Source organism: Alternaria ethzedia, assembly GCF_023757985.1.
Source record: "Alternaria ethzedia strain BMP 0044 chromosome Unknown scaffold_15, whole genome shotgun sequence".
NCBI lineage: Eukaryota > Fungi > Ascomycota > Dothideomycetes > Pleosporales > Pleosporaceae > Alternaria > Alternaria ethzedia.
This window is the reverse complement of record NW_026056208.1, coordinates 36378-60098: the sequence shown is the minus strand read 5'-3', so window position 1 is coordinate 60098 and position 23721 is coordinate 36378. Positions and strand designations below refer to the sequence as shown.

The window sequence follows — 23721 nt, the reverse complement described above, 5'->3', positions numbered from 1 at the left end:
GGGTGGGAGCTGCGAACTCGACGACGTCGACGACATCACCACCCGCAGTCGCCCTCACCTGCTACATCGCGTAGCCTCACCACTCTCTCACCGCACACAATGGCTATGCGGCTAGCTGTCGGCCGGCCATTGGGCGCCGCCGTCCGCGCCTCGGGCTCCTCCCGCCATGCAGTTCGCACCTTTGCCTCCACGGCTCTCCGGGCAAAGGAAGTCGCCGGTCCCGAATCGGAGACGCCAAACATGAGGGTGCGCATGTCACATGATATGGTGAAGACGTGGTTTCTAATGTGATCGCAGTTTGCCCCCCGCGACGAGACCGTCACGCTCAAGCGCGCGATCGTGAACCCGGCCGACCACTACAAAGAGAAGGGCGAGGCTCTGCACAAATATGGCCAGTACATCATGTCATGTCTGCCCAAATACGTCCAGCAGTATGTCAATCCACACCTGGGAGTAACTACCGTCTGACCATACCCAAGATTCTCCGTCTGGAAGGATGAGTTGACCATCTACGTCCCGCCCGCCGGCATCATCCCCACCTTCACCTTCCTCAAGTACCACACCGCCGCAGAGTACACACAAATCTCAGATATCACCGCCGTCGACTACCCCACGAAGGACCAGCGCTTTGAGGTTGTCTACAACATGCTCAGCATCCGTCACAACTCGCGCCTGAGGGTCAAGACGTACGCGGATGAGGCCACTCCAGTACCCAGTCTGTGCGATCTCTACGACGGTGCCAACTGGTACGAACGTGAGGTCTATGATCTGTTTGGTGTATTCTTCGTTGGACACCCGGATCTGAGGCGAATCATGACCGACTACGGCTTCGACGGCCACCCACTGCGAAAGGACTTCCCCATGACCGGATACACTGAGATTCGATACGACGAGGAGAAGAAGAGGATTGTTGTAGAACCCCTGGAGATGACACAGGCTTTCAGGAACTTCCGTGGTGGCTCATCAGCATGGGAGCAGGTGGGTCCTGGTGATGACCTCAAGCCAGAGAACGTAAGCTATCCTTCATACCACGTTCTGGACTCAACCTCTAACAGGCACGTAGTTCAAGCTCCCAACGCCAAAGCCAGAGCCTCCCAAAGAGGGCGAGCAAAAGAAATAGAATGTTCAGAGCATTTGGATTGTATATACCTGCGAATGGATGTGATTGTACAACATCCGATGGCCCACAACATATACCCGCTGCTGTGATGATTTGCTCGGTGTAGTTGCTTCACTTGTCGGCGCTTTTGAGTCTGCACAATCCAGATTGCACGTCGGAGTAAGATTCACAAGACATTCAGATGGAATTAGCCATGCTAGGCACAGGTCCGACTACTGCAGCCCGATCGCGTCTCGTATCTCGTATTTGAAGTCTCAATGCTCATGCCAAGCAGATCTCGCATTTCCCCGCCCAATCAGGGAAGCGCCTAGCACTGCACCTTCCTCCGTCAGTTCCCACTTGTCGGGTAAACATCGGTACCCGCTAGACAACGTCTTGCATGATCTGCCGTAGTATGGCTTGATGTGTAAGACGAACCACCATAGCTAACCATCGGAAGTCAAATCTTGCACGTTCTCACCCGGAACAGTACCCCGCTTTCCCCGTCCGCATCACAAGATGCCGACGTCCCAGGATGAAGGGGCTTCGGGGTAATCTCCTTTGGTATCCTCAGTGGGCTCTCTCCACCGCCATCACAATCATCCAGCTGTATCATACCGACGTTCTACCGCACTTCCGACTTCCAGCCAATCGCATGCGTTACCATACTTTAGCAGTAATCGCCGTCGTCACACCCGTAGAGCTGACCTGCATCACTGCGCCAAGGTATAAATACAATCAGGATTCTATAGATTAACATGCATCACCAAGATGAAGTCCTCCATTCTCTCTTTCCTCGCAGCTACAGCCACAGCCGCAGTCACCATGTCCAATACGACTACCACAACCATCAAGCCCTTCAGCCTCTCGGCTCCACCAAACACTGACATCTGGCGCAAGCCTCCCATGCACAACGCCTTCAATGCATCGACCTACCCAGAGCAGCTCCCAACCTACACTCTGAAGAACTTCCAGCGAGCGCAGCTGTCGTTCGAGCTTCCACCGTCTGACCAACTCCGCCAATACGATCAAGCCGGCCTCTTACTGCACGTCACCAAGCCAGGTGTTCCAGACAACCAAACCAAATGGATCAAGACTGGTATCGAGTTCTACTACGGAAAGCCGTATGTGGCGACCGTGGGCTGTGATGCTTGGGCTGACTGGTCACTCACACCTATGCCTGAGTTCAAGAACGGTACTATGCCCGGCGCCACCATTGAGGCGAGAAGGGAGAGCGATGCGCTCGGCAACAGTCTTTGGATTTACTGGATCATCAAGGATGAGGCTGGCAAGGAGGTCAGCAGGCAGCCATTGAGGGAGGTCACCTGGGTCCTTGCTGAGGAGTACGAGCGATGGAGCGTGAGTATCGCAGGATACGTTTGTCGTCCGACTACGGCAGGTGGCGATGGAATGCTTGAGGCGGAGTTCAAGGACGGTCTGGAGATTGAGACTCTCAATCACGTGTAAGGGGAGAGTGCGAGATGGGCGTTTGTTATGGTACGTGATATTGTCACCTGCGGTTGCGATAGTACCTGAGAGCAAACAGTAGATGGTTTATAAGTTGCAGTGACGCGTTGATAGTCAGTAAATATCATCGTTTACCTCCATATATACGAACTTGCCCGCATGTATCTTGCTCAATAAGGCTATCAAATCCATATCTTACGACTGCAGTGAGCACAATATGACCCAAGTTTGCCTTCAGGATAGTCAAGTGAGCCATCACTGGCTCCCGAAAAGGGTCAGCCGAGCGTAAGCGACAGTTTCTCTCATTCATTGAGCAAAGCACAAACTCACTGCGACTGCCTGGAGAGCACTGACCTCTGGGCTATATATCCTCATCGATTTTGATTTCTTGATCCGCACTCCCTCTTCGACAAGAACAGTCGTCTGATTCAATACCCTCTACGATTTCGCGACAATGGTCAACGTTCAGTTACACTGCCCGTCCACGAAGAAGACCGTCGAGCACTTCTTCGTCACACCGTTCCAAACTCTCGAGCAAGTTCTACCAAGTGTACGACTTGCCCTCGACATCAAGTACGCCGCGATATATACCACAGAGGCCAAGCGCATCACGGAACCGAGTACTCTCCAAGAAGACCAGCGGGTGCTGGTAGCAGCTAGTGCGAAAGAGATCATGTTGCCTGATGCACCGTACGAATGGACTCTCTACGAGGGCGAGGAAGGCGACGACGTTGACATGAACGTCGAGTGCTACGGTCTGCAGTGGATAGTAAGTATACGTTGTTCTTTCTCCACATCAAAGGAACGCTACTGACTGAAGCGTAGGAGCTATGCGACCACGACAAGTGCCTGCACATCACCAGTCTGAACGAGCAGAAGCCCACAACTCGCAACAAGCTTCGTATCACCCGCGAGTACAAGCTTGTTGAGGCCGACATCGAAGCCTTGAATTCCACGACTTCAACTTCTGCACGTGTTGCCGAAGACGAGGACCACATCGAGAAGTGTTGGGACATCGCTGTCGAACACTTCCTTCCTACTTCGATGAAGCCCGCCGCCGCCAAGTCCAGTTCGAAGTCGTGCGATCCTTCCACACTGGCTATTCTTAGTGTCCTCGCAGGCTTCACTCAAGGTCAATCTCGTCTCGTCCTCGAAGTTCTCGAAGAGGCCGTCGCCCTTCGGACGGAAGAGGATCAGGGTGATGACAAGAATCCCACTTTGCGAAAAGACGATGTGCTTAACGCGATTACTATCATCTACGAGCGCGCTGAAGTCATTGAAGCCAAGCTCATCAAGGGCAAGGGTGCGAAAGGAAAAGGGAAGGGGAAGAGGAGGCCTTCGAAGGGCACTCCGAAGAAGCTTGGCGCTATGTCGAGCTCGAGTTGAGATTCGGTAGATTAGGCGGCGACAAGATGGGTCTGGTGTTTACGTTGAGTTACCTGAAGGTGCGAGGATATACCCGGAGTGTTTTGAAAGTCATTTTGCGGGATTAAGTTATACACAGGCGGCTACATTTGGTTTGTACGGCATACATAAACGATAGGAGATACCTATGTAGCTGGTAAGACGGGCTACAGAATACGATTACAATGAATCTGTCAAGTTTGTATTTGTCTACCAACCACCTTCATTACTAACAAGCAGAGACAGCAGGGTATGTATGCGTATATCTTCCGATGCTTTTCCCCTCATATTTCCCACAATTCTTTCCAGTCACACCACTACAGAATGTCCGAACAACCAACACCACCATCAAGTGTGCAGCCAACAAGTGCGCAAGCTACAGAAGAGCGCGTCATCTCTAGTAAGTTCAATTCCAAGGCTGTTCCCCAAGAGAGACGTACCAGTTCTTTAACCAAGCAGGCCAATGGCTTATGGACAAGCTCAAGAAAAAGTCCCGTGAAACCAGAGAAGATTGTAAGCAACCCTCCCATCTCACTCCTTCTCTCCCTTTATCTGCCTTTAGCCTAGTACTGTACAATTCTGAGCCATCCTACAGACCTCCGTATCCTCCGTTGCCGAATCAAAGAAAGCGCCGCAGAAAACAAATTGCAACAGGCACGCAACACCACAATCTCCGAGTTCGTACTACAGAAACTTCAAGGTAAAGGCCCGGAACACGATTTCGATGCGGCGAGGGAGTATGAGGTAATGATGAGGTGGAAGCTGCTTATTGACCAGGCTGTCAGTGATGCTAAGCATGAGGGGCTGGTGGAGCTGGTGAGGAGGGTTGAGGAGCTCATGGATGAGGATGGGGGAAGTTAGATTGAGAAAACACATGAGCACAATGGGTGCGTGGCTTGCGTGCTCCTTGTTTTGGTAGATCGATGTAACGAGTAGCAAGCCAGAAAGCCTATTGGATCCATCACGAGGTCGAGTTTCTGTTTGTCTACCAAGCACTTCTAGTACTAACAAATAAGTGTCACCAGTACATATACGACCACATACACCAGCGTTGTGCACTTTCCGGTATCTTCACTCCATCTATCACACACCCAAAGGACATAGTACCTGACTTATCGCTCAAGTATCTCCAAACAATTCGATCAACATGGCCGAACAAGAACAGTCACCAGGCCTGCAAATCTACATACCCCAGGGGGATAAGCTCTCTCGTAACAAAGCCCCCAAAGTCCCTTCCTAGAAAAGCCAACGACTTGCTAACTCGATACCGTAAAACAGTGACAGACTACTTGGATTTCCTCCAGACCCAATCGCGACATACTAAAGAAAAACGTACGTACACCACTCAAGCTATATCGTCTCGCTCTCCGCAAAGTCGTCATCAACGCATTCTAAAACTTGTATAGGCCTTGCCGTTCTGAAAAAGTACCTTGCCAAAGGCTGGGAACAGTTTGCTGAGCAGTGTAAACGCGAGGAAGCAGCCATAGAACTCGCTCAATCACAAGCCAAGGCTATGGAAGAGGGCGAAGAAAAGCAGCGTGCGGTGTTGCAGCTCGCGGTGAAGATGGGGATCAGGTTTTGGGAGTCGTTGGTGGAGGCTGCAAGGCATGACGGCTTACAGGAGTTGGTCGAGACGGTTGAGGAGATTGTGCAGAATCATGTGCCAAATGAGGCCGATACTTCTCACTCGTAGATGGAGAGGGTTGGCTAGGTTTGTAGTTTGCGAACTCTTTGTTTTGTTTGACCGACGTAGTAAACAGCACAGTGCCATCACATATATTCCGGCAGTGCGATACTTCTTGCCTGAGAATCTCTATCACTCTTCTATCAGTCAGCTCTCCCTCAGTCATGAACTCACATCTGACCTCTGTATCTAAAATGCGGCATCCGAAAAGCACCAACGACTTGCGAAAAGCGCCAACCATGATTGCAGATGCAGAGCCCCTAAACCAACCAGTTCGTCCAAACATATCCAGTGAGTGCTACCGCAACGTCCTTTTCCGAGAACAAAACAGCAGACTAACGAACAAAAAAACACAGGCTCATGGTTTACTTCCAATCTCCCCAAAATGACTCTCAAAGATTGGAATGCCTGTACGTGCCTAGCTTCCCTCTTCTCCCTCACCATACTCACTCTTCTACCTACCCCTGCCAAGATGTTGCTCGCTTTACTTTACCACCTCACAAAGTCCACCTCATAGCTACCGGTGGAGCTCAAATCTTCTGACACGCATCCAGATGAACGCACCCTGAGCTCCTACATTAAAGACAGCATTGTCGAGAGAAAATCAATCACTGACAAATCCGACGATTACATCAAATGGGAAAAGGATCTTGTCGAAGATCTGGAAGAGCAGCTGAAACGTGCAAAGGAGCGAATAGAGGAAGAGAGGCGACGGGTCGATCTCGAGAAGGTAGTACATGATACTAAGCACGAAGGCTTGGTGGAGTTGCTGAGCAAGGTCAAACAAGCGTTGTGGCCAAGATATTAGAGCGGGAGGATCCAGCGGCTTTGCGGTTTGCCGACCTACCAGTCATGTCACCAATCGACGGGTTATATAGCAAACCGCACGCGGTCTATACATTCATGACTACGCTCTCTTATTAGCAGTTTCCCAGATCCGTCTCTCTTCTACCAAACCGCTATTGCACCTTGACCCACCAAACTACTTTCCACATCTCCATCCCAAGACCCTCTTCATAAGCCCAAACCACAATGTCCGACGACGAAGAAGCTCCACTCCCCGCAACCATCGAGATCGATAGTAGGCGACACTCCCCCCTCCCTCTTGCAGAACCGCTACCGTAGCCATAAGAAAGTGCCAGCTAACCAGCCCCTCCTCAACAGCAAAATGGTTCCTATCCAAACTCCCACGGCTGTCTTATGAAGAAAGACACGAATGTAAGTAACCATCACCATGTTACCTACGTATTCCAACACAGCCAAAACACGCTACTAATCCAATCTAATCCTTACACAGACAACGCCGTTCTCATCCGTAACATCGAAGTCATGATGAAAGAGTTGGGATTGCCCGACCCTGATCACCACGCCGCCAATGTGAACGCCGATGCTGAAGTCGTGGCAGCAAGGAGATTAGTTGCGGAAATGAAGGAGCTGCAGGAGCTTGCGGAAGAACGTTTGGGATTGCCCGACCCTGATCACAACGCCGCCAATGCGAACGCCGATGCTGAAGTCGTGGCAGCAAGGAGATCAGTTGCGCAAGCGAAGCAGCTGCTGAAGCTTGCGGACGAACGTTTCCATCGTGTGCATGATATATCCATTGCTATGGGTGCGGAGAAGGGCAGGAAGATTGGAGCCTTGCGTACGCTAACGAAGAAGACTAAACAGGCTATGAAGAAGACTAAACAGGCTATGCGGGAGGAGGGGTGGATAGATCTTGGGGAGGCAAGTGAAGAACATGATGAGGGCTCTGATAGTAGCTAATTTCCATGCTGTAAAAGAACCTGGTGATATGTAGATTTGGTAGATGATGCCTTACATGTTACTTACACCCCAGACCCACCCATCTCATTCCTGATCTTCATCCCTTTACGCCGCCTGCGCAGCTCTCAACCCCCCTCTCTGTCCCGCATTCCGACTCCTGACCTCAGTCTGCCCAACCTCCAAATGCGTGCCTGCCCTGCTCTTCTCCAGCGACACGGCCGCCCGATCAGTCACCGCAATGTAATCCTTCGCATCATGCTCCACCGCACCAGGAGTAGAGACGTGGATACCCTCAACGAGAACCTTCTCATCATCCGGTATCTCCAGTGTAGTCTCCTTGATCTCGGGACCTTGTGTCTTTGTGCCAAAGGGCGGGTCGAAGCGCTTCCGCAGGGTTTCGATCATCTTGCCGAACCAAAACCAGTTCAGGCCGTTGAGGATGATGTTGGAGGCGAGGTAGGCGGTTATGAGCCAGAGAGGGACGGTCTGGCCTTCGGCGAATCGGAGGATGTCGTGCTTGAAGCCGGCGTTGTGGAGGGTGGTGTTTTGCGATAGCTTTCCGACGTCTGGGTCTGAGTGTGTGTATGCGCCGGCGGCGTAGGCATGGTAGACGTCGGTAAAGACGCGGATGGAGTTGTAGGATCCCCACACGATGCGGCAGGAGAAGAAGGTGCATAGCAGGATTATGCCGTTGACGAGCTGGATGGTGGTGCCCGTCATGTTGAGCTTATCGCAGAACCAGTGGATGTTCAGGAAGGGCGAGGAGAGTTCGTAGAGGATAAAGGTGCACGCGTAGTAGTTCACGAAGGGACGCTGTCACACGATCAGTACTCTGAATAGCTCCCATGTGCTCTGGGAAGCACCGTGGTCTACTTACGAAACCCAGCGAGAATACGCAGAGGGCACAGATAGCATGGAACAGCATGCCGGTACCGAATGCCTTGACATTCTGCAGCGTGATGACCAAGTCCCACAGGAAGTAGCCTCCTGCCATAGCTTGGATCAAGCCAGATGCTCCAGTGTATCCATGCACGCGCTCCGTCGAGTCCATCTGATTCAGCTCCTTATCCGTCCACATGACCCATAGCGCCATTCCGCAGACCAGCGTGCTCTGCACAAATGACACGATGTGCACATCCCAGTTGAGCTTGGTTCGCGCGGTGAAGTTGGCGTATATCCGCGGGAAGAAGAAGCGTGAGATGGCGGGGGCGCCGTAGCTGAAGATGATCTGGTAGAACGTGAAGGCTATCGCGACTTCGTGGAAGTGCAGCGGCAGCGACTTCATGTTGAGGAAGTCGGCGACGGGCTGCACATATTTGACCAGGCTCTCCGGCGGCGCGAAAGGGAACGGGTCGTGCATCGTGGCAGTCGAGTGTGGGGTGCAGTAGACGCGGAGGTAGGTGGAGGTGGAGGTGCGAGGCGTGATGTCAGGGCGGTAAGAGTTGCACGCGAGCAGGAGCGAGGGTCCCTTCTTATGCAGGGAAGCAGCGGAGGGGCGTTCGGCAGGAAGGCAGAGCAAGAGCGGTTTTATACTCGGGTAGATACGAAGATCCAAGGCCGCGGCGGCACAATGATGCACGCCGCTCGAGGATGCCTGGGAAAAGGTGCGGATGACGACCAAGCTTGGTGCAGTCCCTTGTTCTAGGCCGAGATGCGATTAGCGAGCCGAGGACCCATCGCCCTGCGCCAGAGGCACACGAAAGATTTCATGTCCACCGGGTCATTTTTGTGGAATGCTAAATCACTGCCACGGGACCGCGTCATGTTGGACGCTGTTGGATGTGTTTGGGTACAATGCACCGCCACTAGAGGCGTCATGCCGTGACAAGTCTCACCCTCTTCGGACGCCGCATCACCGCATACAAGGAAGAAGTTGAACACCTAATAGAAGTAAATAGCTCCGAGGTTTTTATTGACCTGGCTAACTTTCGTTTTATAATAGAGTAGACTGCGGTGCAGCTGCCTGGCGTTTCCCTCGTAGAGGTGGTAGTGGGTATCTTAAAGCAATAATGTGATGATGATGAAGATGCCGCGCTCAGAGCCCATCAAGTCTGACGTTCTGATTGTGCCAGCAGTTGATGCATTTATCCACCTTCAACCTCGCAGCGTATGCTACGAGGAACATCTCTGCAACGTACGATGTTCTCTCGATTCTGTCGAGAAGGAAGTAGAAGTCCTGCAAACTCCTATAGCTGATGATCCGATTGCTGTGACTGAGTAAATTTGCCGGGTGGGCGGTGAACTGGCTCTGTTGTGCGGCCGGTACAGGTGAATTGAAGAGGGCATTCATGCGTCTAGCCTCCTCCATGGAAGATACTGGCGGCGTGGGTAGTCCAGAAAGATAGTCCGGCTGAGCAGACGAATGATCATGTGATGCCATGTTGGTTGGTCCTGTCCATCCTCCTGTGTTCCCTCCGAGCAGAAGAGTACCTGCTACTCTGTTTTCGGCCAGTCCTCTTTCCATGTCCAACTGTGAACCAATCCACAATGACCACACAGCTTCTGTCAAGTTGTCATGTGTGGGTACAACGTTGAAAGCGAACCCCATCTCGTGCTCGTTGTTGAAAGGATAGTATCTGTTGGTCTGGCTATGCCTCCCACCAGGGAAATAGTCTTGGTAACTGACAGTGGCATTTGAAACGCCGAGTTCGTCGTTGACCTGCTTGTTGAAGTATGCGTTGCGATGCTTCTCACTCATCGACACCAGTCCTTCTTCCCACATGAGTCGCTCGGCGACTAGGAAAAGTTTACGCACGTGGGCATGCGCCTCACGCTTCCCTCTGCAGATGGGGCAACAGTAGAATGGCATGTACTGAAGGTTTGGAGTTTGCGTGGCATGTGCCTTCAATCCTTGTAATGGATATGGAATGAAGTCTTGCCGCGGGAATGGTACAGTCGCGGACTGTCCTTGGCCCCGACTCGTACTTGTTCTGCGCCTTCTCTCAGTTTCAGCAATAGAGCCATTTTCAAAGCAGATGTTGGAGTCTTCCGGGTCGGCCAGAGGGTCGCATGCAGGGTCAATTGGACGATTGCCAGGATTGGAAGTCATGGTGAGTAAGTTGTAGGAGAGAGAGGCCAAGAGAACTCATGATTTACACAGGTCTGTCAGGCAGGCTTTTACACTCTTATTTGAAGCCCTGACCCAACATGAGGATGTATTACGAGTACTTGCGAGTGTCTCACTGGGGCTTTAGAGGGTCACCGCGGTACCGTGGTCGTGAGCGGGCCAAGGTGAGGGGACAGGCGAATAAACATTCTGCCCTCAGGAGTTGTTGAATTACCGCACAGAGTTACCATCCTGCTTGTCTGACTGATCCTCAACAAACACATCCTGCGAATAGTACACCCATGTAAGGCGGAGTGAGAGAGTGCGGGGAGGTTTCGTGACGCGACTTACGCGACGGCTGCGTGCAGGGATCAAGGATGCTCAAAAGTTGGGAAGGCGCGAAAGCGGGACACAGCAAGAGATCCGACTGCAGTTCTCATATTACAACCATGAAAGCTGTCCGACCATCTTTCCGCGCCAATGCAACATGTCAGAGGCAAATCTTCTGCAGCAACTTAACGTCACGCCGCATAAGTTCAATACCACGACGAGCATACACACGACCCGCATTCGCACCGAAACCCTCCATCGACATCAAACACATTCGACAGAACCCAGGACTATATGAGCAGAACTGCATAGACCGCAACTATGCTGCACATAGCAAATCGTCATGGCGGATCATAGAGCTGCACGAGCAATGGCTCGCACTCCAGCAAAGCAGTCGCGACCTACGAGAGCGCAACAATCGCATACGGGCCACTCTAGCTAGGACAGCATCGCGCGCCAAGGACGCCGACGGCAAGCCGGTAGCCTTGAGAGAAGGATTGATCAGCGATGCGAAGGCATTGAAGGCGGAGTTGAGCTCTATTGAGGCACAAGAATCCGAGATCCAAGAAGAGATAGAAGGGCTGGCGCAGGATCTACCCAACTTAAGCAGCACATGCACGCCCGTCGGCACCGAAGCAGATGTACTCGGCTACATCAACGAGTCGTCGAAATCGCAAAATCGCAAGTCGCACGTCGACATTGGGCAGGAATTGGGGATACTTGACTTCTCGGGCTCAGCGCAGACTTCGGGCTGGGGCTGGTACTTTCTGGTCGGGGACGGCGCAATGCTGGAACAAGCACTCGTACAGTACGCCCTAAGTGTCGCTAGGAGGAAAGGATGGAAAGCAGTCGCACCTCCATCCTTGGTGTACTCGCACATTGCATCTGCATGCGGATTCCAACCGCGGGATCAGAATGGGGAGCAACAGATATACGCTATCGAGCAGTCGGAGAAGGACAAGGCGAAGCCGCAACTCGCTCTTGCCGGAACTGCAGAGATACCGCTTGCTGGCATGAAGGCCAATCAGACCCTAGAAGAAGCGGAGTTGCCGCTCAAGGCGGTCGGCGTGAGCAGGTGCTACCGTGCTGAAGCTGGCGCAAGAGGAGCCGACACAAAGGGATTGTACCGTGTTCACGAGTTCACCAAGGTTGAGATGTTCGCCTGGACAACGCCCGATAACATGGGAGAAGATCACTTCACCACTCCAACAGCACCGAGCTCAGAGTCAATCTTTGACGAGATACTGTCGATCCAAAAGGAGATACTAGAAGCACTTGGGCTGCACTGCCGCATCCTGGAAATGCCCACAACCGACCTCGGTGCCAGCGCGACGCGGAAAATCGACATCGAAGCCTTCTTCCCATCCCGAGAGAAAGACGAAGGTTGGGGCGAGGTGACATCATCGTCCATGTGCACAGACTACCAGAGCCGACGACTACAGACTCGCATGCGCGTGAAGGGAGGCAAACTAGAGTTCCCGTACACGCTCAACGGAACAGCACTTGCTGTGCCCAGAGTCCTTGCGGCTATTCTAGAGAACCACTGGAACGAACAGGACAGCACGGTAACAATACCAGAGGTACTGCGGCCGTTCATGAGTGGGCAAGAAAAGATACAGGTGGAGCGTCGTTGATGGTGTGAGGAAGTACTGTACGATATGTATCATGTATCTAGACTATGATGTCAGGTGGTTGGATGTTACTGGTGCCGCAACTAGATGCGCGACACCACTCAAGAAACATGCAGTCAACACATCCTATGGCCACAGCCGTCTACAAAACCGCGCTGCTCGCCCCCTGCATCAACTTTCAAGCTTCGGACCGTCAGATGCTTGCACTCCCCTGTTTTGGCCGCGACATCCCAGCTGGCCGCAATCGAGGCTGACTCTGCGCTTGGCCCGGTTATGGCCGGCGATTGGCGCACAGCCTCCAACCTGTTCGAGCTGGGTGGCAGGGTGCATGAGGCCAGGTGCATATTGGATAGCGGCCATGTGAACAACCGCCACAGCCACTGCTGTCTGGTGCTGCACGGCTCCTGAAACATCTTCTCAAGACTGCACATGCGTCGCAAAGCAGCAGAGTCTACCCTGTCGCGCTGAACCGGTTCTGGGCCAAGGTCCACCTTTGGCGCCATCGCATTCGAGGTGGGGTGGTTAGCGGGCCATTCTCGTCTACGGCCTACGCACCAGCCTCCAGCGCTCACCAGCATCAACAACCCGGCCGCCCACCACCAGCCTGCCTGCACCGCGAGCTGCACCGCTGCGTGCAACCACCGCACCACGCAGCTTTGTTGCTGTCGCCACCTGCCCCCGCCCGACCAGTGTCACCCGCCTCCAGCCATCCGCGACCCGTCGCAATATTGTTGGAACGCATCATTGTCGCAAACCACTCCTTCGGCCACCCCGAGCACCACAACACCAGACCTGGACAGCGAGATAGCAAACGTCGCGGCGCATGGTTTCCTACCCAGACTCGGCGAGTGCAGAGCGCTCACTGCCCATACGGCGTCCCTCGTCGGTTGTATCGCACTCGTCGCGCGCATCCACCGTCCGCAGACATCGCCAGCACCGCTCCAATGTGGGCGGCTCGTCGCTAGCACCCCAGAATGAGTTCCCCGTGTTTACGCATACCGGCGACGTCGAAATCGTCATCAGCAATGGGCGGAAGGAAATGCGTTATCTGCTGCACAAGTTGATTCTGACGCAGTGCTCGGGCTTCTTCGAGGCTGGCACGAGCGATGAGTGGGCGACTGCTGGTGATGTGACCAACGCCGGGCCCAGCAACGGCACCGCCCTGTCGAGGATACCATCAGGATCACGACCCGAGCAGAAGCGGAAATGGAGGTACGAGATGGATTGGGGCAGCGGCGATGACGACCTGCCCATGCTCGTGCAGAAGGTGTGTTTGTTTACCGTCCGCGACGGCGACCATGCTAACGAGAGTCCAGAAGAACCAGCCTACCATGTTTGGCGGCGACCCAAGTCCACCCGTGCAACCCCCTACTGCGCGCAACAAGCCTGCCGCACCGCAGTCAGGCTTCTTCCGCAGCATGGCCAACTTCTCCACCCTCCACGTGCCCGCAACAGCCACTCCCGAGACCGACCCTGACGACGACACCTTCCGCGACTACGACAACCTGTTCCGCATCTTCTACAACTACCCTCCCACGCTCGACTCTCTGAACATCGCGAATGCCTACGTAGAGTGCAAATCGCTTCTGCAGCTCGCCGACATGTACGACGCGCTTGGCGTCATCGGACCGCGTGTAGACCATCATCTGCTGCGTTTCCAAGGCCGGCTATGGAAGCAGATTGCGAAATACCCGCCCAGCTACCTCAAACTTGGCTACATGGCACGGAGTAAAGCCATCTTCGCCGAAGCCATGGTGCACGTTGTCGGACAGTGGCCACAAGGCATCAATCAGCTACGCGGCCAGATCGCTGAGCCCGTCATCGAGCTGATAGAAGACAAAGTCGACGAGATGGACGAGCTCAAGGCCAAGATTGAAGTCAAGCTCTTCCGCCTATCCCTCACAACTAGTCGCGGCGAGCGTGTGAGCCCATCGAGCAACTGGCTGGACTGGATAGCAGTCTCGCTATTCCGACAATGGCTCGCCGAGAACACCACGCCACCCCCGGCCCCAATCCTCAAATCGCCACGACCCCAGAACTCGAGAGACGGTGCGCCGCTGCCACCTCCACCAGTCTTCAATACCGGCCGCATATTCCGCTTGCTCGGCCAGGCTGGCTCAAGTTACCTCAACCACGACGAATGCAAGCGCTTCCTGCGACTGAACCCCGACCACTACAACCGCGACAACCTGAAGCGCTTCGAACGCAGAATCGAAGAGATCAAGGTTAAAGCCAAAGACGCAGTCAAGCCGCTGATGCGCAATTTCCTCGAGCTCGACCTACGAGAAGGCGGACTGCCCTATTTGACATGCACAAGAATCGATCCGCAAGACTTCCCATGGGACGACATATAAGACTGGAGGGAGGAAACGACTACATTGAGAACACACACCCACTCGCTTCGACGTTTATGGATTGGCAGCAATCTGGCGCTCTTTTTGATCTATTTGCCTTTTTTTTTGGTTTTGTTACGGATGCGGGATGTTTTGGCGCCTGATACCCTAGGATGTTTACATGTAAATACGCCGTTGTTCTTCTTTTCTTCGCTATTCCCACCCCCGATTTCCTTGACGATTTGATGATGTGGGAGAGATAGAGAGATGTGTATGTATGTAGAGAGACAGATGGTAATTATCGTGCGTAAGAGAAGGAAAAAAAGAAGAAGAGGGCATATGCTGGCCATGTGCTTTCTTCTTCTTTTATCTTTCCATTGGGGCAGATGAAGAGATAAGATGAGATAATCGACATTTCCACCTTCCTCCACTTCTCTCGTGACATCCCCTGTTCGTTGTCTTACACTGCCGAGCCAATATCCCCTTTCATGCGGGTGTGGGTAGTGATCGTCCCTCGGTTCACAAGTCCACTCCACACCTGCATCCTACAGGCTCGAAATAACACACTACCATAATTCCTTCTTTGGGTCCCTGATATCAAGAGATAGCATGCGGTACGTACTGCACCCGGGCATCCGAGCGAGATAGGCTCGAGGCGGAAAGGCTTGTAGCTATCTGCCGTCATGATCGACGCTGCAGCCGCGCCAAGCCGTGGTAGCGTGTGGGGGCTGGTGACGCGATACGGTGGGTACGGGGAGGATGGAGAGATAGGGCGGAGGGATGGGGATTGTTTTACGGAATTCTGGAGTTGACATTGATGGAATTGATGGGTTGATTGGAAGTGTTAGTGCTGGTATTGGTGAGTGGGGAAGATCGTCGAGGTGGCTGGATCGTTGATCGTTGCGAGCTTGTCACAGAGATTGGAAGATGTGGAAGATAACGTGGCTAATGTCGATGACAGGCATGCCAGATCTGTCTGTCAGGTTGTGGGTGTTTCTGGGGCTGAGTATGCAGGTACCGTTTCAAAAATCTGAAGGTATCGAAGGAGATCATCACCTGGCCATCTCTGCCATGACCTCAACCACCGAATCTCACATACAAGACCTTCATTACCTACAACTTCACCGCACACTTGTCTTTACAGCGATCATGCGGGACAGAACCAAACAAACAACCCTCCGATAACACCACCCCTAATCACTACCAAACATTTCCAAGAACCTAGATTACTCTTCTAGTTCTCGCCGACGGCCCAAACCCTCCCACAAGCATTGCTTATGCTAGGCATACGTCCAAAACAAGAGCTTATCAGATCTACATGTCGCTTCGTCCCTAGCTCGCTGCGAAACACTAAACACCAAAGCACTACCCTGCCGTTCATCAGGTCCCCACATATGTCGTTGCCTTTTCTGCACGGCAACGCAGGGTAGGTGACCAAACAGAGAAGGAAACCTTGACCCAAAACGGGCGTGACGTATCTGCTTGTAGACTACGTGGCGTACGGGGGAGGTAGATTGGGCGTGCTTGGCGGATGGGGATCGTCACTGGGTATCTAAGCCTCATGGAGATCGGCGTGGTGGCTGATAGCGGGTAGTGGAGTTTGGATTGTGAAGAGTGAGAGGAGGGCTAGGATGGTCGGCGAGCATTGGGTAGTTTGTGGGATGTAATGACGAAAAAAGAGATGGGGAGGAGGGTATTGGGGATATTGATCGGCGTGTCGTGGTCTTGGACGTGGGAGCATGGGATGGGATCGAGCAAGATCGAGTATCGTACGAGGGTAGTGTAGGCAGTGTAGCACAAGGGGGCAAGGCAAAGGCTGGCATCATGGGCAAAGGAATCATCTCCGCCATCTCGTCCATCAGAGATATATAAACCGCACTCCGTCCCTCCAAAGGTAACTCATCATCACAACAGTTCTCATCTCATCATCTACAGCACTTTCATACAACCACCACAACCAACTCAAACCACCAAACCACCAAACCACCAAAATGCAGTTCACCATCTTCACCCTCACCGCTCTCCTGAGCCTCACCTCCGCCGCCGCAGTCACCAAGCGTTTCCCCTACGCTGCCACCTCCGTCCAGGCCCGCCAGAGCGAGATCTGCGGTGGCCTCGCCACTCCATTGTGCTGCCAGACTGATGTCCTTGGTGTTGCCAACTTGAACTGCGCGAACGGTACGTTACAACATTCAGTCAACTAAATTGAGGAGAATGAGTGCTAATGTGTATGACAGCCGGCGCTGGTATCGAAACAACAGAGGACTTCCAAGCTGCTTGCGCTGAGGACGGCACCACGGCTCAGTGCTGCATTGTGCCTCTTGGTGCTGATGGACTGCTTTGCACTGCTGCTTAAGCTGTCCTCGACCTCAGAGACATTGGATACGTCCAAGACCAAGCGATATTTCGACATGCTAGGTTCGCTGCTGAAGCAGTGAACCATCTGGAGAGCGGATTTATATGAGTGGCGGACGAGAAGTCGCTGAGATGTAGTGCAAGGGGGTTTATTGTTCTTGTTGTCACTATCTACCACTCCTTTAGGTGGGACAGTTTATTTGTAGATATACTTGGAGAAGGATGATTGATAGGAAGAGAGGCGTGTATGATACAATGAGAAATCTGTTTTTCTAAGCTACATTTTATACCTCACCTCGTGAATTGAATTGAAGACTCTGTTTACTTACTGAGATTCTTCTGCTGGTCGAATGATGACCCTCCATGTGATGCCCGGTTCGACGAGTCTAAAACCACTTGCTCATCACAGAGTCCGCAAAGCCTATGATGAAGCACCAGAACAGATTCCGACTCTCACTACAATCCGATGACACCGATACCATCAAAGAACTCACAGAAGAAGTTATCATACGCATTCAAGCCTCCCCGAGAACAGTCAAAAACACCGCCATGCAAGCCATGACACAATCAGATAATCGCCTACCCAAATACCCGTCCGCGCTTATGCTATCACAAAAGACACTTGGCTCCCTCCCTCTCACCCTAATCATCCACCTCACTCATAATCCAAGCTATCCCTTACACACTTCCTCACCCTCTTCTTGAACTCGGGCGTGTTATCCCTCCACAGGCTCGCCGCCTCCACATTCGCTGGGCTCTCATCGTTCGGGCTCGACAGCATGGAGATAACTGACAGGAGAATCGTTTCGGGTGTTTGGACGGGCGACCAGCGTTCTGCGGCGGATTCGTAGCCGTATTTGTCTTCTTCGGGTGGGTGGAGGATCGAGATGCATACTTCGCCGTTTTGGTAGACTGGGAGGTGTTAGTTATGCGATTCGAGCTAAGAGGGGTTTATGAGGAACGAGACGTACTGTTAGGATGGAAGATGGGTGTCTCGAAGCGCATCTTTGGTGGAAGGAGGGGGTATTCGCTGGGGAAGGTGAGGCGCGCGCGGAAGAAACCTCCTGTCTGGTGTTAGCACTGGAGCTGTAACCTCTGAAGACCATGTCTGGGTCTGTACCTCCGTAGAACTTTGTGTCGTCGTCGATCATAAGCATCACCTCCCACTCAAATACATTGTTGTCCACCAGACCGCAGCTTATGCCCGATATACTCTTGTCGTTTTGCATTTGCTTGAGTTGACGAGCCAGCAGCCCCGCTGCCGCAGACGACGAAGCCATAGTACCCTTCTTTTCGCGTATGTGTATGTGAAGTGGCGCTCGAAGTTGAACCCTCGGTATGCGCAGAGAGATCGGGAACGGGTGGGGGAACGCAGCCGAAGAGACGGTTATAACAGCTGCGACGCAGATATTGCACACGTTCTACAGCGATCCGGATGCAGATGTTCTTGCGTGAGGGAAGTTTTGTGTGCGCCGGTTCTGTTGCGGAAAGAGGGTAGGTGGAGATTCCAGAGGCGCGTTCGGGCGCAGGACGTGGAGGGCTCTTAACGGCGGGTGTGGCGGGGCAAGCTGCGGGCGATCGGCAGGGGGCTCGCTGGCAGTCGTGGGTAGGGGATTACTGGGTGGATGGGAGTATGCGCAAGAGTCAGAGTGTCTTCGTGAGTCTTGTCAGTGAGCGTGCGTGAGCGTGATCATATATGAAGAAGCAAGTCTGCGGCATGCTCCAATGGCCGCGTCGCATGTGGCGGTATGCGCCAAGTCGAATACCGCTTTGCAGGGGTCCCTCAGGGTATTCAGGCCTTCCCTTTTGCGTCTGCTCTGCATTGAGGACGGGTGCTTGCCGATAGTCAGCCCTAAAGGCGTGTGGGAGAGCTGGATTCGGTGCTTGGTAGATGAGCAACGTGAGAATTTGGACCTCGGCTTGAAACTCGATAAGCCCTACGACGCCTTTACACCAAAGTAGCTTCTGTGGCTGCAAGGAAGATCACTATTTGCTTATACAGGTATACCGATTCATGTCCCCATCTACTCGCCCAATACCCGTCCATCTCCGTCTGCCCAGTTCCCATTACGTCCCAGAACGCCGTCGTAACCATGATAGATGCGATGCCACTCCCCGAGGACCCGTATCTAGGGTATCATTTGATCCAAAGGGGATATAGATTGGAAATAGCAAGACTCTAGAAGAGACAAAACGTAAAATCATACATGTAGGGAGCTTTGATCAGCCGAAGATCCGGAGAAAGCCCCATAGCCCGGCTCCACAAAGCACGGGGATGGTGAGATTGTCGTCCCAGCCAAAAACATCGATCGCTTCACTGGCACTGGCGATGATACCAGACGCCAGAGACATGGCGCCCAAAGCCCAGTATCCGGTAAGGGAAGCTTGCTTCACAGAGAGAGCAAAGGTTTCCCGCACCTGTGGAGGGAGCGTCAGGGCGCCTTGAAATGCAAAAGCGTATTCGCCGTGATTGTACTCTGAGTAGAGAGGACCTAGCCAGCCCCACCATACAGCCGCCGTGATGACACCCGTCACGCACGCCGCAATGGAACCCGCAAGACTCTTGCCTTTCCTGACTCTGGGCGTGAGGTGGCCCCAGAGCCTGCCGAAAGTCGAAGCAGCGGTATCGCACCAACTCAGTAGTAAGATGCTCATGACTGCTATGTCTTTTGGGCAAAAGCGCATGACTATCCATGCGCCCAGAAGGTAGGAGATGACGCCGTTGTATCCATCGACCTCTGACTCGCGCATGAAGGCACCGAGACACCGGATGTAGAAGCGATTCACTTGCCAGTAGCGGTGTCGGATGACGTCGGCGAGGGCGATGGGTATCAGCATGGTGAGGAGGACATTGTGTATTTGTGACGTTTGCGTGCCGGTGCAGTAGAGGAAGATGGTCAGGAAGCCGATAGAGACGTGGAGGATTTTGCGAGGAATCTCATGCCGGTGAATCTGTTGATGTCAGTGATGAACTGGCGAAGTCACCATGTGTACACTCACGAATGACCGCCATTTCTGATGGATGGGAATCAGGCCTAGAGGACTTGGACTCCTGCTCATCTCCCTCCAATAGTTCTTGTTCGCTTGCGCGGGTGACAGGTGGCCGTTTGAAGTGTTGCCAGGCAGCGCGAGGTCCTTCTTCATGCCTCCGTTCATCTGTCTACGACTTGTCAGGCCGCTCATCCTCCGCCGTCCTGCGCCTCCATCTAGAACAGGACTGCGGCTTCTGGCATTCCGGCTCCTTGCGCGAGCCCTCATGTCGGGGTCTGATCCTGAGTCCTCATCGATAGGCGGGGGTGACGTAACCCGTTGTTTGCGCGTCGAAGAACGCGTCACGGGTCCGAAGTAGCCATCTTTCGTACTGCCCGCCTCCGAGGGCGTTGGTGACGGCGAGATCACACGCGGCGTGTTAGGGATCTGGTATTGGCGTGAAGACTCCATGGCTACGCGCCAGCAGGTGGGAAAGTAAGGAAAGGTAGGAGCCCGGATGACGCCGGAGAGAGTGGAGTGGGCCCTGGCACAGAGTAGGGCGATGTTTACCAGCAGGGACTGGCGATCGGAGGGTTGCGAATAAAGGTAATGAGGCTGGGTTGGCGCGTCACAGCTAACATGTGGGAGGGCGGCACTTAGGGTGGCTTCGACATTGATGTCAGCATCAGGCGTGATCAGAGGCTCATGGCCCGCGGATTCGTCCGGGCAGCGCGCATCGTTTAGGGAGGCAGAAGATGCCACAGTGCGTGCAGGCGACAGCAGCGGTCGTCTTCTTTGTTATAGGCGGGTGAACAGGGAATGGGTCGGGGCGTGACGGCTGTAATCTTGCTGCATGAGCCTGGGAAATTTGGTCTCACGGCTACGCATGTATGATCCGGTCTCGCGAATGCGCCTATGATCAGCGTGGCGGCGGATCAGTCTTGGCGATGCGATCAGGTTCGAGAAAGGAGACACGGTGTCACTGTGTCATTGCAGGCTCGCGAACTGGATGCATCATGTTTGAGTAATCAAGCTTTTGTCAGATGCGCTCGAAGCAGTGACAGTTCCACATGTGACGACCCCGCGTGCTCTCGAGCGTACCTGCCTGTGAACGACAGTGTGGCGCAGGGTGGCCGTGCAGTGCCCCACTTTATTTTCAAAGTTCGCGCGACTTTTCTGTACAGCCATCGCGACTCCAGCAGACATCTTCACGATATCACAGTGCATCATGGCGCCCCAAACTAAGATAGATCGTTCATTCAGCGCATTAACGCCTGCCTTGTCAGAATGGATTCTCGAAGCTGTGGATTCCATGGGCTTCGTAAAGACCACGCCTGTGCAGCACGCAGCCATCCCCATGTTCATGAAGAACTCTGATGTTGTAGTTGAGGCCGTCACAGGGAGTGGAAAGACTCTAGCGTAAGGTCATACATTGCCAATCTTTATGCGCATCTAACAAGCTCCTAGTTATCTCATTCCAATCGTCGAGCGCTTGTTGCGACTGGATGCGCCTATAAAAAAGCATCACGTGGGTGCCATTATCATCTCACCTACCAGAGAACTTGCAACACAGATCCACACAGTCCTTTCGTCGCTTCTCAGATTCCACGCCCCTTCTGCTGCGCTACTGGATCCTGAAGATGAAGATACTGATATGGAAGACGCCGATGCTCCGCCAAAACCGACCTTTCCTGCCGGAACGTTGAAGGTCATACCCCAGCTCCTTCTCGGAGGATCAGTAACGCCCGCTCAGGACCTGAGCAGATTCCTCAAGTCATCTACCAACGTACTCATCGGTACACCGGGACGACTACTCGAACTTCTTTCCTCGCCACATGTCCATTGCTCACAGTCGTCCTTCGATGCTCTCGTTCTTGATGAAGCTGATCGTCTTCTAGACCTTGGCTTCAAAGATGACCTGCAAAGAATCCTCTCACGACTACCCAAGCAACGCCGAACCGGTCTCTTCAGTGCTAGTGTTTCTGAGGCTGTGGACCAGCTCATTCGCGTGGGTCTCCGGAATCCCGTTCGTATCGCTGTCAAGGTCAAGGCACGAGCGGCACCCAACAGTGCGACAGGAGAAATGGGTGCCATCGAAGACAAGAAAACGCCAGCAAACTTGCAGATGACATATCTGACCATACCAGCATCGCACAAGCTACCCGCCATCAAGAAAGTCTTGAAGTCATTGGATCCGCAGCCGCAGAAGTCTATCATGTACTTGGCGACATGTTTCTCAGTCGACTACTTCCAACACATCTTACCTGAAGTTCTGAAAGGATATACCATTGTGCCCCTGCACGGCAAACTCCCGGACAAGGTCAGGAACCGCAACTTTATCAAATTCGTCGAAAGCGTCACACCTTCGATCCTCCTCACCACAGACGTCGCTGCCCGTGGTCTCGACATCCCGTCAGTGGACCTGGTCCTTCAACTTGACGCACCAAGCGACCCGAAAACATTCATCCATCGCTGCGGGCGCGCAGGTCGCGCAGGTCGCAAAGGCTTAGCCGTCACATTCCTCAGCCCGGGTCGAGAAGAAGATTACATCGAGTTCCTCCGTGTCCGACAGACCCCAGTAACGCCGTTAACAATACCTGAAGTCACAGTATCCGCGGAAGAAGCCACAGCCATGAGCAACCGGATACGAAAGGTGGTCAAATCCGACAGAGCATTATTCGACAAGGCGCAACGCGGCTTCGTCTCCTGGGTCCGCGCCTACAGCAAACACACCGCCAGCTCCATCTTCCGCATCCCCGATCTCGACTGGACAGAACACGGCAACGCCTGGGGTCTCCTCAAACTACCCAGCATGCCTGAACTCAAGAAGTGGGACGGAGACCGCAGTCTAGGCGTAGTCCTGGATTTCAGCACATATGCATATAAGGACAAAGCGCGCGAAGCACAGCGACAGGTCGAGCAGAGCGAGTACGAAGCTAGTAAGGCGGAAGGAAAGAAAGAAGGCAAGAAGCGATATGTCACGGAAGATAAGAAGGCGTCGGCGTGGACACAGCAGAAGGATGCGAAGGCGCTTAAGGAATCACGGAGGGAAAAGAAGGCTGCGAAGCGCGAACATGACCGTGTTGCGGCGTTGACGGAAGATGAGCGGAAAGAGGAAGAGAGGGTGAAGGGTATGATTGACCAGGTTAGGAAGAAGGTCGCAGAGAAGGAAGCCCAAGAAGCGGCGGATGAGTTTGAGGGTTTTAGCGATTGATTGCTGGGCGTATACATACCTTAATCATTTCCAGTGATTATTGTCCTACTACGAGAGCTCCGTGCATCTGCATCAATGTGTTCTGAGTCACTTCGCAAAAAAATAGGCAACAAGTTCGTGAATCGAATAGAGCAAAAAAGAAAGTTCATGTCAGAATCTAGAATCGAACTGGGCAGCAAAAAGAACATTCTTGGTCTGTGCTATCAACACTGCGTATTGGGTATATCAAACCCGTCGTCATCTCTCAAGCTGTGATCTCATAGGAACTGCGTATTGGGTATCTCAAACCCGTCGTCATTCCCATTTGGCCACCCGGAATGTTCTTTACGAAAAGTGACAACATTAGAGCCGTTATATAGTCAACACAAATCTTGTGTGGGGGAAAACGGTGGATCAGTCGCTAGATCTATGGACCCTGAGCGCA

The 23721-nt window shown here is 53.2% G+C and overlaps 15 protein-coding genes across 15 annotated transcripts; 11 read left to right on the top strand and 4 right to left on the bottom strand.

Moving 5' to 3' along the window:
* Positions 1–99: 99 nt before the first annotated feature.
* NUO31 (NADH-ubiquinone oxidoreductase 30.4 kDa subunit, mitochondrial) lies at positions 100–1120 on the top strand (the record flags this gene model as incomplete). The annotated part of the gene is made up of 4 exons (XM_049377962.1): positions 100–246; positions 298–431; positions 480–1011; positions 1064–1120. The coding sequence occupies 4 exons, from the start codon at positions 100–102 to the stop codon at positions 1118–1120; spliced, it is 870 nt and encodes a 289-aa protein (XP_049232154.1).
* Positions 1121–1924: 804 nt separating this feature from the next.
* On the top strand, positions 1925–2566 carry J4E87_006356 (uncharacterized protein; the record flags this gene model as incomplete). The annotated part of the gene is made up of 1 exon (XM_049377961.1): positions 1925–2566. One exon carries the CDS (start codon positions 1925–1927, stop codon positions 2564–2566), a length of 642 nt encoding a protein of 213 aa, XP_049232153.1.
* Positions 2567–3020: 454 nt separating this feature from the next.
* J4E87_006355 (uncharacterized protein) lies at positions 3021–3952 on the top strand (the record flags this gene model as incomplete). The annotated part of the gene is made up of 2 exons (XM_049377960.1): positions 3021–3335; positions 3392–3952. 2 exons carry the CDS (start codon positions 3021–3023, stop codon positions 3950–3952), a joined length of 876 nt encoding a protein of 291 aa, XP_049232152.1.
* Positions 3953–4294: 342 nt separating this feature from the next.
* J4E87_006354 (uncharacterized protein) lies at positions 4295–4831 on the top strand (the record flags this gene model as incomplete). The annotated part of the gene is made up of 3 exons (XM_049377959.1): positions 4295–4370; positions 4430–4483; positions 4566–4831. 3 exons carry the CDS (start codon positions 4295–4297, stop codon positions 4829–4831), a joined length of 396 nt encoding a protein of 131 aa, XP_049232151.1.
* Positions 4832–4853: 22 nt separating this feature from the next.
* On the top strand, positions 4854–5663 carry J4E87_006353 (uncharacterized protein; the record flags this gene model as incomplete). The annotated part of the gene is made up of 2 exons (XM_049377958.1): positions 4854–4857; positions 5377–5663. 2 exons carry the CDS (start codon positions 4854–4856, stop codon positions 5661–5663), a joined length of 291 nt encoding a protein of 96 aa, XP_049232150.1.
* A 376-nt stretch (positions 5664–6039) lies between these two features.
* Positions 6040–6462, top strand: J4E87_006352 (uncharacterized protein; the record flags this gene model as incomplete). Its single annotated transcript, XM_049377957.1, has 2 exons — positions 6040–6064; positions 6209–6462. 2 exons carry the CDS (start codon positions 6040–6042, stop codon positions 6460–6462), a joined length of 279 nt encoding a protein of 92 aa, XP_049232149.1.
* A 224-nt stretch (positions 6463–6686) lies between these two features.
* Positions 6687–7418, top strand: J4E87_006351 (uncharacterized protein; the record flags this gene model as incomplete). Its single annotated transcript, XM_049377956.1, has 2 exons — positions 6687–6735; positions 6952–7418. The coding sequence occupies 2 exons, from the start codon at positions 6687–6689 to the stop codon at positions 7416–7418; spliced, it is 516 nt and encodes a 171-aa protein (XP_049232148.1).
* Positions 7419–7523: 105 nt separating this feature from the next.
* J4E87_006350 (uncharacterized protein) lies at positions 7524–8778 on the bottom strand (the record flags this gene model as incomplete). Its single annotated transcript, XM_049377955.1, has 2 exons — positions 7524–8231; positions 8296–8778. The coding sequence occupies 2 exons, from the start codon at positions 8776–8778 to the stop codon at positions 7524–7526; spliced, it is 1191 nt and encodes a 396-aa protein (XP_049232147.1).
* A 675-nt stretch (positions 8779–9453) lies between these two features.
* On the bottom strand, positions 9454–10227 carry J4E87_006349 (uncharacterized protein; the record flags this gene model as incomplete). Its single annotated transcript, XM_049377954.1, has 1 exon — positions 9454–10227. The coding sequence occupies one exon, from the start codon at positions 10225–10227 to the stop codon at positions 9454–9456; it is 774 nt and encodes a 257-aa protein (XP_049232146.1).
* A 686-nt stretch (positions 10228–10913) lies between these two features.
* On the top strand, positions 10914–12428 carry J4E87_006348 (uncharacterized protein; the record flags this gene model as incomplete). Its single annotated transcript, XM_049377953.1, has 1 exon — positions 10914–12428. One exon carries the CDS (start codon positions 10914–10916, stop codon positions 12426–12428), a length of 1515 nt encoding a protein of 504 aa, XP_049232145.1.
* Positions 12429–13248: 820 nt separating this feature from the next.
* Positions 13249–14779, top strand: J4E87_006347 (uncharacterized protein; the record flags this gene model as incomplete). Its single annotated transcript, XM_049377952.1, has 2 exons — positions 13249–13692; positions 13742–14779. The coding sequence occupies 2 exons, from the start codon at positions 13249–13251 to the stop codon at positions 14777–14779; spliced, it is 1482 nt and encodes a 493-aa protein (XP_049232144.1).
* Positions 14780–16749: 1970 nt separating this feature from the next.
* J4E87_006346 (uncharacterized protein) lies at positions 16750–17114 on the top strand (the record flags this gene model as incomplete). Its single annotated transcript, XM_049377951.1, has 2 exons — positions 16750–16936; positions 16996–17114. 2 exons carry the CDS (start codon positions 16750–16752, stop codon positions 17112–17114), a joined length of 306 nt encoding a protein of 101 aa, XP_049232143.1.
* Positions 17115–17768: 654 nt separating this feature from the next.
* UBC15 (Ubiquitin-conjugating enzyme E2 15) lies at positions 17769–18342 on the bottom strand (the record flags this gene model as incomplete). The annotated part of the gene is made up of 3 exons (XM_049377950.1): positions 17769–18025; positions 18085–18177; positions 18234–18342. 3 exons carry the CDS (start codon positions 18340–18342, stop codon positions 17769–17771), a joined length of 459 nt encoding a protein of 152 aa, XP_049232142.1.
* Positions 18343–19336: 994 nt separating this feature from the next.
* Positions 19337–20554, bottom strand: J4E87_006344 (uncharacterized protein; the record flags this gene model as incomplete). The annotated part of the gene is made up of 2 exons (XM_049377949.1): positions 19337–20065; positions 20114–20554. 2 exons carry the CDS (start codon positions 20552–20554, stop codon positions 19337–19339), a joined length of 1170 nt encoding a protein of 389 aa, XP_049232141.1.
* Positions 20555–21311: 757 nt separating this feature from the next.
* Positions 21312–23297, top strand: SPB4 (ATP-dependent rRNA helicase spb4; the record flags this gene model as incomplete). Its single annotated transcript, XM_049377948.1, has 2 exons — positions 21312–21502; positions 21551–23297. 2 exons carry the CDS (start codon positions 21312–21314, stop codon positions 23295–23297), a joined length of 1938 nt encoding a protein of 645 aa, XP_049232140.1.
* Between the last annotated feature and the right edge of the window lie 424 nt (positions 23298–23721).